Source organism: Neopelma chrysocephalum, unplaced genomic scaffold (assembly GCF_003984885.1).
Source record: "Neopelma chrysocephalum unplaced genomic scaffold, ASM398488v2 Primary Assembly neopelma1_23, whole genome shotgun sequence".
In the NCBI taxonomy this organism is placed as follows: Eukaryota; Metazoa; Chordata; class Aves; order Passeriformes; family Pipridae; genus Neopelma; species Neopelma chrysocephalum.
This window is the reverse complement of record NW_020897691.1, coordinates 26,588,650-26,601,106: the sequence shown is the minus strand read 5'-3', so window position 1 is coordinate 26,601,106 and position 12,457 is coordinate 26,588,650. Positions and strand designations below refer to the sequence as shown.

The following is a 12,457-nucleotide window of genomic DNA, read 5'->3' as shown; positions in this document are numbered from 1 at the left end:
TGCCCTCCTCGCGCGGCGCCTCGTGCCCGCCCGGCGCTCCAGCCACGAGTTCCCCCGTCCCGCCGCCTCCACGGCGCTCCCGACTCACGGGGCTCGCGGCCCCTTCCCGATGCGCGCTCCCTCCTGCGGGGGCTGCGCTCGGCCCTCCGGCCCCTCGGTGCCTACGGGCCCCTCTCGCTCCCCGGCCGCCCTGGGAGCGGCGGTCTGGCGGCGGGGCGGGGTATGTGTGGGGGGGACAGGGGTGTGTCCTGCTCCCTGCGCTGGACACCGGGGTGTCCTGTCCCGGGCGGCCGCGGCTCACTCTCCTGGCTGTCCCGCGGCGGGACAGGTCGGCAGCTCGGCTGCCCGGGAGCCATGGCACGGGAAAGTTTGCCGCTCCTTCTGCTCCTGGCGGCGCTCGGCAGCCGAGGCCAGTCGCCATCGCCGCCGCCGCCGCCGCAGAGAGGTACAGGGGAGCGGGGAGCCCGCCCGTGCGAGGGGGAGGCGACCTTGCCACCATCTCGGGAGCCCTTGTGGTGACGGGAGGGCCGAGGGGACGGAGACCGAGCGTGAGGAGTAGCCCCCAGCCTGCAGAGGGGACTCGGCACCGCCGCCGGTACCTCGGTGGCCGGGCCGAGGAGGGGCTGTCCCGGGCGCTGCTGCCGCGGTCCCGCGGGGCGGCCGGCGGGAGCTGCGCTGCAGCCCCGGCACATCCCGCATCCCACTGCGCTTCTCGGTACCGCACACACGCGCTGGATGTCCCGGCTCGGAGCAGCGCAGTTGGGCTGCGCTGTGACTGAACGCGGAGGGGGGACAGATCATTGTCGCTATAGTTGAGGAGCGGCTGGAGGATGTGTCCTTGTTCCCTAAGAGTCGCATAGTCGTTACGGGCTGATCTGCTGGCAGCCCTCCTCCACCCGGGATGTGCCCATCTGTTGATATCTCTGTGGTGGGGAAAGTTTAGCAATCTGTGTTGAAAGCCCGGGCTGCTTTTACTTCAGGAGACAATTTGATGCTCTTATTCCAGTGTTAAAAACTAACCACGACAGGAATGGGGACAGAATCAATTGTATGGGTACCTGCATGGGCAGTCAATGTCTTACATATACCATCAATTTCCATTATACAGCGTTTAGGTGTGTTGACACTACTGGGGTTTTGTTTGTTTGTTTTTTAAGTTGGTGTTCTGTGGAAAGATCGAAAAGGGTGTTGTACAGGTATGGGAGAAATAAACTTTATTCAATTTCTCAGGTGTCATAGGAAATCCTTAACACCATTGTTCAGCTCACAGTATTCCTTCTGGTGCTTGCGTTTGCTGCTCTTTACATTTTTAGCCTTGATGAAATGAATTCAGTGAGGAGATACTGTGGGTGTGTCAAAATAAAACTAATTACAGCCACTGGATTAACAGCTAGCTTCTCTTTGACCCTGATGTCACACTGTAGGCTGAACACTATGGATTAGGAATTTTTACAATTTGGGGTTTACTTTGGAAAATGTGGTGCACTGACGTTTCATGAGAAAACATATCTCAAACAGCTGACTCCTTAATATGAATTTTACCGTGTGAGGATAAACGACAGTTGATCAAGTATCTGTGCAGATAAAAACTCATCCAGAATTAGACTGTGTTTAGATGATGACTTATTGGGAAACATTGAAGCCTGAGATTTTAAAAGCAGAGAATTTAAAATATAGCACATTTCCTCTTGCTGTTTCTTTTTTTTTTTTTTTTTGCCTGCCAACTAATTCATTTTTCAGCTAGAAAAATAGTGATTTGACATTTCTTTTAGTATTCTCTCACTCGCACACACGGAGATACTTTTGGAGAATATCCTCTTCTTTATGCAGTACCTTTTTTTTTAACCTCTGCAGTGAAGGGATATGTTCATTATTTTCCTTTTAAATTAGAAGTGGGTGTCTTTGGCATTCATCTGCTGCATTGCTGATATTATGTTATAACTGAATTCTGGTAATCCAGTGGGGAACACTACAGCTTTTAATTAAATGTTAATGTGGTGATGAGACCTTCTAAACTTCACAGTTGAATTCAAGTGCTGGCCTGTCAAATTTTTATGCCATTTACTGTCTTCAACATTTCTAAGATCTGTTACAGCTGCTAGGAGGTGCTAGCACTATGTAGCTGTCACTGTGTTGCTCAGGCAAAGAGGTAATGAACTCCTCTCTAATGCGAAAAGTTTGAAAAGTCTGACTTCACTGGAGTCTCGAGGGATTTTTAGCAAGTACAAGAATGTTACTGGACCCATGGTTTATATATTTAGACTTACAACTTTTGTTTTTCCACTTAATAGTTATTTGGTAATAACCATAACATTGGATGGTAAGTATTGCTCACTAATTGTTAGCATCAGTCGGATGTCTGCAGAGAAAATTATGTAACAGAGCTGCAATGCTTTGAAAAACAGTATTTGAGACATGACAATGAATTCCCATGTTGTTTTTTAGAACAGAACAGTTCAAGAACATTTTGCACCTCAAAGATGAGAACAGTCTGTATTTCTTTTCTTGTTGCTGTTCTCGTTACAATTTTTTCCCCCACTTTTAAATTGTTAAAAGATTTACTGTGGTCAGAAACCTGGAGTTAATTTTAATTTTTTTGGTTTGGGTTTGGTTTATTTTTTCAGCTACATCTTATTAGTTCTTTTGTTGTTTGAACACTAAGTAGTCATGTAGAATTTCTGTCATGGTTGAACCCCAGCCATTGACCAAGCACCAAGCCCCTTACTCACTCCCCATGCAGTGGGATCAGGGAGAAAATCAGAAAGGTTAAAGCTATAAAACTTGTGGGTTGAGATAAAGACAGGAAATGCAAAAGCCATGCATGCAAACAAAGCAAAACAAGGAATTAATTCACTGCTTCACATGGGCAGGCAGGTGTTCAGCCATCTCCAGGAGAGCAGGGCCTCATCATGCATAACTATTACTTGGGAAGACAAATACCATCACTCCAAATGTTCCACCCTTCCTCCTTCTTCCCCCCACTTTATATACTAAGCATGATGTCATATGGTATGAAATATCCCTTTGGTCAGTTTGAGTCACCTGTCCTGGCTTTGTCTTCTCCCAACCTCCCATGTACCCCCAGTCTCCTCACCAGTGTGGCAGTATGAAAAGCAGAAAAGGTGTTGTCTCTGTGTAAGCACTGCTCATCAATAACAAAAACGTCTCTATATGATCATTGCTGTGTTCAGCACAAATCCAAAACACAGTCCTATACCAGCCACTGTGAAGAAAATTAACTCTACCCCAGCTGAAACAAGCACAATTTCTCAGAAAATAGAAGAATCAGAACCAGAAAGGCACGTGCATTCTGTAACAGTGTTTCTTAATGGTATGCATAACTTGAAGTCTTACTGAAGTGCTGTGTAATGTTCCTTTGAATCTTGAACCTTAGTTCATCCTCTTCCCTGTGGAATATGAGCAAATCAAAATAGTAGTTTAGAAAGTAATGAATTACTGGCTTTTGGTCTTGAACTCATGGTTTTATTAAAAGGTCTAAACGTCTGTCATGAGACAGAATGGAAGCTATTTGTCTGTGAAAGGTGTGAATAAGTAGGGACAGGGCTAAGGAACATACACTGCACAGTAACTTGATCTGTGGTGCCAGCTGCTGACATCTGTGGACATAATTCATGAAGTACAGGTGCTTTTAGCATGCGTGGAAGGAAGTGTAAGTTGACTCCAAGAGGTGGTGTGTATAGGATGCTTATAATGTCAAAGTGAAATTTCTCACTCAGAAATGAGGAGTGAAATCAGCCTAGTGTTAACAGAGTATGACTAGTGTTAGTCTGTTAGGCAATGGATGGTGGCAGGTTGGTCAATAATTTTATGTCTGTCTGTAGGTGTGGGTTTTTTAAGCAAGTTTCCAGGGAGTTTAGTTCAAAACTGTATTCTCCCTGTTATCTCATGGAAATGTGGAGTTACAAGATTCCTTCCCACACACAAGCATGTGTGCATGTTGTATCCTGTATTCTGAAAAGTTAAGAGAGAAGGCTAATGGGACGTAATTTTAATATTTCAGATACTAAGAATGAAGAATGTTGTGTAGACTTAGATTCTGTTTCCTGATATAAAAAATGTCCAGATGCTTTGTTAATGAAATCTGGTAAAGCAAAAGTCAAGTTTCCTATTTCTTCATAGGGACCTCTTTGAAGTAAGGTCAATTTCAAAAACGACCAAAACTACCCAGCTGTAATTTTGAAATGGAGAGCATTTCTATAATGGATAATGGCATCTAAACATTCAAAACATTCTGCTGACTTTATTTGGAGAACAGAGCTTGTTAAAGATTTAGTTGGTAAATTTGCAGTCTACTTTCCTGAGAAAACAAGGCTTAGATGATTGTTTATTAGCTTGTTCTCAACCTAAATAAATTTTGAATCTGTTGTCCAATATCAACAAATATGAAAACAATGTTAAAGTCTTTAAGATACAATAAACCAATGTAAAAATCTTTAAGATACAATTACTGAAAATCCATGGCTCTTTGAGAGAAAGAGTCCCAAAGTACTTTATCTTCTGCAAGAAGAAAGGTAGAATTTAGCCATTATCTAATCCATTCAGTCTGTGTAAGTCAACATGTGTAGGACTCTGGATTCGAGAATATGAAGGAGAATACATCCATTGTGGAGGATAGGCATCTTACGATGTGTAAAATTCTCTGTATTTTTATTTTTAAAAAGGAGTTCTTTAATCAAGTTTCAGGACTTTATGACAGGTAACAAGCCTTGGTCACTGAAGGCATATTGCAGTATAGTCCATTCAGTGTGTCCCCTTTTTACAGTCATTCTATATGCTACTAAATGTTTTGGGAGATAAATTTTTGGTGATCTGGAAATTATGATTTCTGGTGGGGTTTTTTAATTATTTATTTAAATGTATGTGTACAAAACCATGATCAGTTCTAGCAGTATTTAGTGCTGCCTGATTAATAGGGATTAATCAGCCCCAAAATTTTGGGACATGCTGCTCTCAAATGTACATTGTGATTACATGTAACTTTTTACTTCAAAGCTGTTGTCCATGTGACTTTCTGATAGTTTAATAACTGGCTGAGAAAATGAAAGAAGAGGGAATTAATATATGTTTCAGGTTTAGAATTTGAGAAAGGAAAACATAGTAATTAAGGGCCAGCCTAAGGTATTAGAAATAGGTAGAATTGCCCAGACTGGCTGGAAACATGAATATGTGTTTTTTGTGTACATGCTTTAACTAGAAATAACCACAGCCAAACTGAATGAGGCAGGCCTTGTACAAGAATGTGTGAATTTTTCCAAGCAACAATTAAGAACATAAGATGATAAGATGCACTTTATGTTTAACCCCCTTATTATTAATTTTTCCTCCAAGTTTTTTACATGAGTCATTCTTATTAGTCTTGAAATACTAAAGTCAGAACAGGGGTTCTTTAACCTGTTCCAGAAATCCGCTTTAAAATAATACAGCAAACAATCACTTTTAATTAATTCAAGCTGGAGGAAGGAATCCGCCCACACATGTTCTAATTTCTTATCCAGCTACTTGGACTGACAGTTTTTTGAGATTATAGTACTTTGGAATAAGAGGCAGCATGAATTCCTGGTGCAGGATTGGTTTTTCTTTTCTTCTCTTTTTTTTTTTCCTTTTTTTTCCCCCTAGAAGTCCAGACGCCTTATATTTATAGGTCAGGAATGGTGATAGGACACAAATACATGCAAATGTGAACTGGCATGCGTGCCTGATTATCTCCTTTCCTTTCCCAACTTTTTTCATAACTCCTTAATTACTGGATATTTTTCTCCTGAGTAAGAGTTCTGTCTAGAGTATGAGAGGTCATTATGTCACACACTTAGGCTACAGTAACAATAATACAGACCAAATCTGCCTTACATATGTAAAATGCAGACCAATATTTTGTTTGTTAAACTTTATATTTATTCCATCCATGTGTTTGAAATGTGAAAGTGAATTCTTTATGTTTGCCAGTGAAGCTATTTCATGAGCTGGCTCCTGCTGGTGTTATTTATTCTCTTTTATCAGCCACTGTTGATAGCCAATTCCTAGTTCTTGATTTTCTGCAATTTCTATGTTTTCTTCAATCCAAAAATGTAGATAAAAGAGCTACTGAAGTAAATGGCAATGATTTTGGTCCACTTCTGTACCATAGATAAGGTTGAGATTAGACGTTTTGTTTTTACAATTTATTTTTATTAGAAAAATTATAAGATTTTCAGAAAAAATAACTTGGATTTGAGTGATTTTTGTACTGACAAATAACAAAGATCCCTCAGGATTCTTGCAACACTCAAAACAAATAGCTGTTACTACCCACAGTTTTTGCAGCAGTTCAGTGTCCATTAGTTACACCTTAGCATCACAAGGATTTTCGTAGGACTCTTGCTCCCTGCCAGATTCCCCTAGCAGACATTATCTTTGAATCAGACCTTGTAATAATATTAGACTGTAAAGCAGCTGTAGCAGTATTATGCCAGGGAACTCTTGTGAAACCTCAGGAAGAATAATGAACATTCCTGCGGAGTGGATTATCCAAATACCATTACAATGCCTTGTTCTGTCCCAACTGACATGTGTATCTACTACTTTCATAATTCATGGATTTAAGATGTAATAAAAAAGAAAATTACCTAAAAGTGAACGGAATAGTATTAAAAATTATTTTTATAGCTATATAAAACCAATTTTTTTTTAAATGGCAAATGACTGTATCTCGTCATTCTTCACCTACCCCAATGAGTGGGGGTGTTCTTTGAGGGGAATTAGAAAGAATCAGAATGATGAATGCCTCTAAATATACTGTAGTGTATTTCCCACTGCTACAGGAAAATGGAGAAAAGCTGGGGACTGGCAATCGGGAGCTTAGAGGTGCAAGAAAAAGCCACTTTCAGTCAGGCTACCTTTAGGTTTTGATGGGAGATGCTTAACATGGCAATTTTTTACTCTCTTTGTGCTAGATGCTCAACAGCCTGTAATCCCATTCCACAGAAATGTCTGGATAATCTCTATTACAAAGAAATACATTATATATTAACTTTCCTGAAGTATGTCCTGCACTGGGAATGCAGAACTATTGCTATACATTTGTTGCTGAATAACTTTTAGACTGGGATAAGGAATAAATAAATAGCATTATTTTTACATATTGCTACGTTTCTGAATATGTATAATAAAATACTGTGCTGCAGTGATAACTATTTTGTGATTAGTGATATTTGTGAATAGCGATAGCTATTTCGTGCGTTTTTGAAACCTGTCTGTAATGGTGGGAACATGAATAGTCTGGATTCCTCTGAAAGCTACAGAGTTCTACCTAACAAGAAAAAGTTTAGAGAGTACAAAGTAACATAATAAAATATACAGGGCTTTTATATTTGGTACATGAAACCACCAGGAACAGAACATGTATGTTTGTACAAATCCCAGAGCTGGTGATTTGGATGTGGTGAAGTTGCACATCTAATTTAGCTGTGTGAATTACACATGCATTTTTTGTAGTGTCAACAAAAGGATGATTGCAGACCATCACAAGTACATTTTTTTTGTTAAACCTTGAGCCATAATTGACAATACTGAATTAATTAATGTTACCTGCAAAAACAATTCTCGATACCATTTCATCCCTGTGGATAATTTTTAGCTCACCTTTTATGACAATTGTGGAAAAATTCCAATTGTGAATATAAGCATTCCCATGTATAGTGCATGGCATAAAACAGAGTATGCTTCTCACTGACTTTTAATTTTGATACAATTGGAGAATATCTTCTATTAATCGTTCCTTTTTAAAGATGATTGTGACCTCACACAAAAAGGCTTTTTTTACCATTGGGACCCCCCCCCCTTACTTGAAAAATATATTTGTAATATGCACACTGAATTATTCACTTAAGCACAGTGTCTTTCTACAGCTGGGCACAACCTTCTAAATTAGTTCCATTATATTAAGGATGTGTGTTGTGTGGGTTTAGGGTTTATGCAAGTGTCACTTTTGGTATGCTTATGTCGTAAATATGGCAAATATTTTCTAAATTCAGAGTAAGTGGGAAGCTTTTACATGTATACCCTATAATCATTGATTATGCATGCAGCTTCAGCTTCTTCCCCCTGCTGCAGCTTTGACATAGAGAACATGACAGTCATTTGCCAGAAAAATTAATAGTTAAATGCTTGTATCAACTTCATAGCTTGTTAAGTAGAGGGTAAAATGCAATGAACCTGTTTGCTGTATTAGTAGGAGTTATTTAAAACTGACTTTGAAGCTCATAGTTTAATTGGTGAAAGAACTTTTGTGGCATATAAAAGTGATGGGGAATGCAACAATAACAAATCAGCATCATCTTTGTCGGGAGCTTGAGTCAGTTCTTGGGAAAATGAGGCACTGTCCCAGAAGAATAAAGTGGAACTCAAGTTGTTAGACTGGATCATTTGTATATTCATTAAAGATAGACCTTATCTTTGGTCAGGGTTGTTAGTCTCACGATTTCACTTTGGGCTGTCGTTCTTAGATGATAATATCTAAAGGAATCAATGGATACAGCTGTGCTCTAATGTATTGGTTCTTAGTGATGCTAACACATCTGTGGTTGTTTGTGCAGTACTTTGCTTCCACTTACAATATCTATTTGTTCAAAAATATCTATTTAAATGTTCTGTGATTCAGAGGTTCTTATGTAACTGCTTGTTCTGCTGGTCTACTTTTTGCCTTCACCTTGATGAAGTCCCATAATATCATTCAAAGTAGTAAAACTGCATGTGAGCCACTAGTAAGAGAGAGATCAATGCTTGGTTTAGTACGTTACTTTGGACAGAGTGTAATTTTCGTGCACTGTTTCTATGTTTTGTATTACCTATAAAATTTGTTTTTTTTATTTTAGTAATTCGTGACTTTTGAGCACATAGCTTGCAGATACACAAGTTTGCACCGTTTGTCGGCGGTCATCTTAAAAAAACATTGCTTGAGGAACATAAGGTACTTTTTGAGGGAAAAGTTTGGGAGAGAAGGACTATTTATACCTGTCTGTAAGAATGAAATAAAAATAGTTTAAAATTCTGTGAGATGACTACTAAGAAATGAAGCTTTTTGCTTCAAGAATTACCTTTGCTGATATGAAACCTTGTCTTTATATTCCAGGCTCTTTAGGACTAAAATAGAAGTGCCATATAGGCAGAAATAAAGTAGTTGAAGAGAAGAATTGTGGTGATGAGCAAACCAATGAAACATACACAGTAATTTCTGATTGTGTTTAGCACTACAGATGTCACAGACAGCTAATGTGCTCGGATTTTGATCTAAACAGCAGATACAGGAGGAAAGAAATGCTGATTTATCAAGTTATCAACTCTGGTTCTAGGATTTGTTGTTAGCATGAAAATGTTTGAGGAACCAGCTTTGATAGCTTTGATATAGATTATTTAAGGCTAATGAATGGTATCAGCTCAGTAGCTCTAGGAGAAATAGGTATTTGAATCTGAGACTTATGGAAAGTTATAAAGAACTTGGTGTGAAAGTGCCGATGAAGTAATATCAGTATATAACTGATTGTTGAACAGGTTATATGAACAGCCTCATTAGAGGGGAAATGGAAGCCTGCAGATATGATGTTAATATTTAAAAATGCCTCACACAGTAAACTTGTCACTATAGTCTTAGAAATGAATATAGTTGTAGGCATAGTAAAGCATAGATTTAGTAAATACATGGATAAATATGTTGTATTGTCAAGACCCAGAGCGAGGTTTTTTTATTGTATGGGCAAGGTGTCAAAGCATTTGTACTGGACATATTAATAAGGGCTATTGTAGTAGAGCTGGGTTTTCAGAAGAGCATTTGAGAATATGCCTGAGTATCTTAAACTACAGTATCACGGAAAAAGAGGAGAGAACTAAATTTATGGAAAAATTCATAAAGGCTTTGACAAGGTATATGCCTGTCTGGGATGGAATTAGTCTTCAATTGAATCGGTAGATATGAACATTAGTTATATTGGAAGCTATTCAGTAATTTGTTGCAATCCTAGTAGTGGTCTGCAGAACTGCTCTTTGTCACTTAACGTGAGAAAATGCAAAATTCAGTTAAACAGGGTGCAGTCAATTTTTTATGACTCAGTTATTAAAGATCCAGTAACTAGTAAGTGTTCTGCCGTATCTAATTGTAAGGTGCTGTGAGTCATCAGGAATTCCAGTTCTACAGACAATCATTTATAGACCTTTTCATGTGGATCTCACCATCTCTGTGGAATATGGGACAATTGTAGACAGTCTGCTTCAAAAATGGTGAAATCTGTTGTAGCTTGAATCTAGACCGAGGTTTTAATCGTTCACCTCAGTTCTGTGCATTTGTGAAACAAACTGCTTGCACATTTCTCATGCAAGAAATTCTCAGTCTCACTTTTCCTTAATTTTATTTGTAAATATTTTCATGGAAAGACTTATGCCTGGAAACATGAAGAACCACAGCACAGAAAATGTCACTGCACAGGCAGCTTGAACAAGGTAGGAGAAGTAAGGCTTTGATATAATTTGTTGCAAAGTGAAAACAACTCCTACTTTAACATGGTCTTTAACTACTACCTCTCTTCCTCTGCTGAGTCTTTATTGCATAGAATCACAGAAGGATTGGAAGGGACCTTAGAGATCATCTAGTTTCAACGTCTTTGCCATGGGCAGGGACATCTCCCAGAGGACCGTGTTCCTCGATGCTCCATCCAAACTGACCTTGAACACTGCCAGGGATGGGGCATCCACCACTTCTCTGGGCAAGCTGTTGCAGTGCCTTACCACCTTCATAGTAAAGAATTTCTTCTGTATATTTAACCTAAATTTCCCCTCTTTCAGTTTGAACCCATTAATCCTTGTCCTGTCAATACAGTTCCAGGCAGTTACAGTTCCAGCCAGTTCCAGGCCTGGCTTCCATGTAGGCCTTCTTCAGACACTGTAAGGCTGCTGTGGGGTCTCCACACAACCTTCTGTTCTCCAGGCTGAGCAGGCCTGATGTTGCTGTTATGACAATACAGAGTTTTCTTCCCAGTAACTATTGCATGGGCTATCAGTTTTGTGCTAAAGAAGCTGACTGGCTGAGCAGTGTTTGCCTAAAATTACTTGACATATCCCTAGGGTCAAATGTGACTGGGAGTCTTTATACTGCTCAGGTGTGTCACTTCAAACATGGTTCATGAAGGGCACTCTTATACTCTTCTTGTCCCATAGAATAGAGTTGTTTCCAGAAATTAGAAGGAATTTTGGCTGAAAGGTATGAAAATAAATATTTCCAATTAGCTGAAAATCCATTGATAAATTAGTCCATTAACTGATCTAAGTATTTTTGTAATATAACATTTGGTTTCAAAATGAGTCAACATTATTGGGACAATCTAGAATGAGATGAAATTAGTCTCCTCAATCTGTTTCATAAACTCAAGTAATTATTAAATTTCATGTTAAAAAACCGTTCTATTCTGCACAGCAGACCTTTAAATCACTTCTGGAATTAGTTTAAAAATGTAGCATCTGTCTACAGTATGACAGTGCCCGTACAATTATTTTCTAGAAGTGAAACTGAACTTATGTATTCTCTGTTAAATCAAATCCACAGAGAGTCCAACAAAATAATTTTCTTTCATTCACTACCTGAGTTTTCTTTATCTGATAAAAATTGTGTGATATGTACTCATTTTAGTGTGAAAGTTAGGTTTGTTCGAAGTTACAGTGAAATTCTTACTGGCTTCCTTGTGGCAAGACTTGAATTCCAAGTCATTATAGAGGGAGCATATAATGCAGAACATAACATTTTGTTCTGTCTTAATGTTCTGCTTAACATATTTGTGTGTAAGCTGTTTATTTCTACAATGGAAGAACATGAGGGGCCAGAGAGTCCCAGGGGTGTCAGAGTGAATTGTTAAACTGAAGTATTAGCTATAGTTGAAAACTAGGGAATGAGTGGCTACAGAGAGCCATTAAGAAGCATTTAGTGTTGTTACCTGTTTAAATGAGGCTTTGTTTCTATATTTGTATCAGCTCCCTCGACTCTATAAAGGTACCTTAGCAGTAAACAAAACCAACTAGCTTTTAAGATAAACTAATTGTGGAAATGGTATGCAAGGGAAAGCTCTTTAAAATTACATATACAGATCCATTTATAGTAGACTCTTTTGTTAGGAATTAAACTTTTCTGTGTTGAAGTTAAGATGTTTTCACTGTATCAGCTGGGATGAAGAAACAGCTGTTCTAAGTCTGTGAGGTTCAAAATATTGACATGTTGTCAGATGGTACTTCTGGAATCCCACCGTTCTGCTTCATAAACGTTAATCACTCCTACATATGCACTTAGGAGTGTATCTATGTTTTTTGAAAAACTTGATGAGGGGTAATTCCAAATAGGTATATAATTCTTTATGTACAAATAATTATTGTAATTTTTACCAGTGCAAAGAAACTTGAGCAGAGCATTCAGCCTTTCTTGGAT

At 39.0% G+C, this 12,457-nt stretch overlaps 1 protein-coding gene across 5 annotated transcripts in view; it reads left to right on the top strand.

Moving 5' to 3' along the window:
- Positions 1-319: 319 nt before the first annotated feature.
- Positions 320-12,457, top strand: part of LAMA2 (laminin subunit alpha 2) — a 363,498-nt gene continuing 351,360 nt past the window's right edge. For all 5 annotated transcript variants that reach the window (XM_027691351.1, XM_027691382.1, XM_027691393.1 and 2 more), the window contains exon 1: positions 320-445. In XM_027691351.1, coding sequence (XP_027547152.1) covers positions 355-445 — 91 coding nt within the window. In that variant the 5' untranslated portion in view covers positions 320-354. The remainder of the gene's footprint in view (positions 446-12,457) is intronic.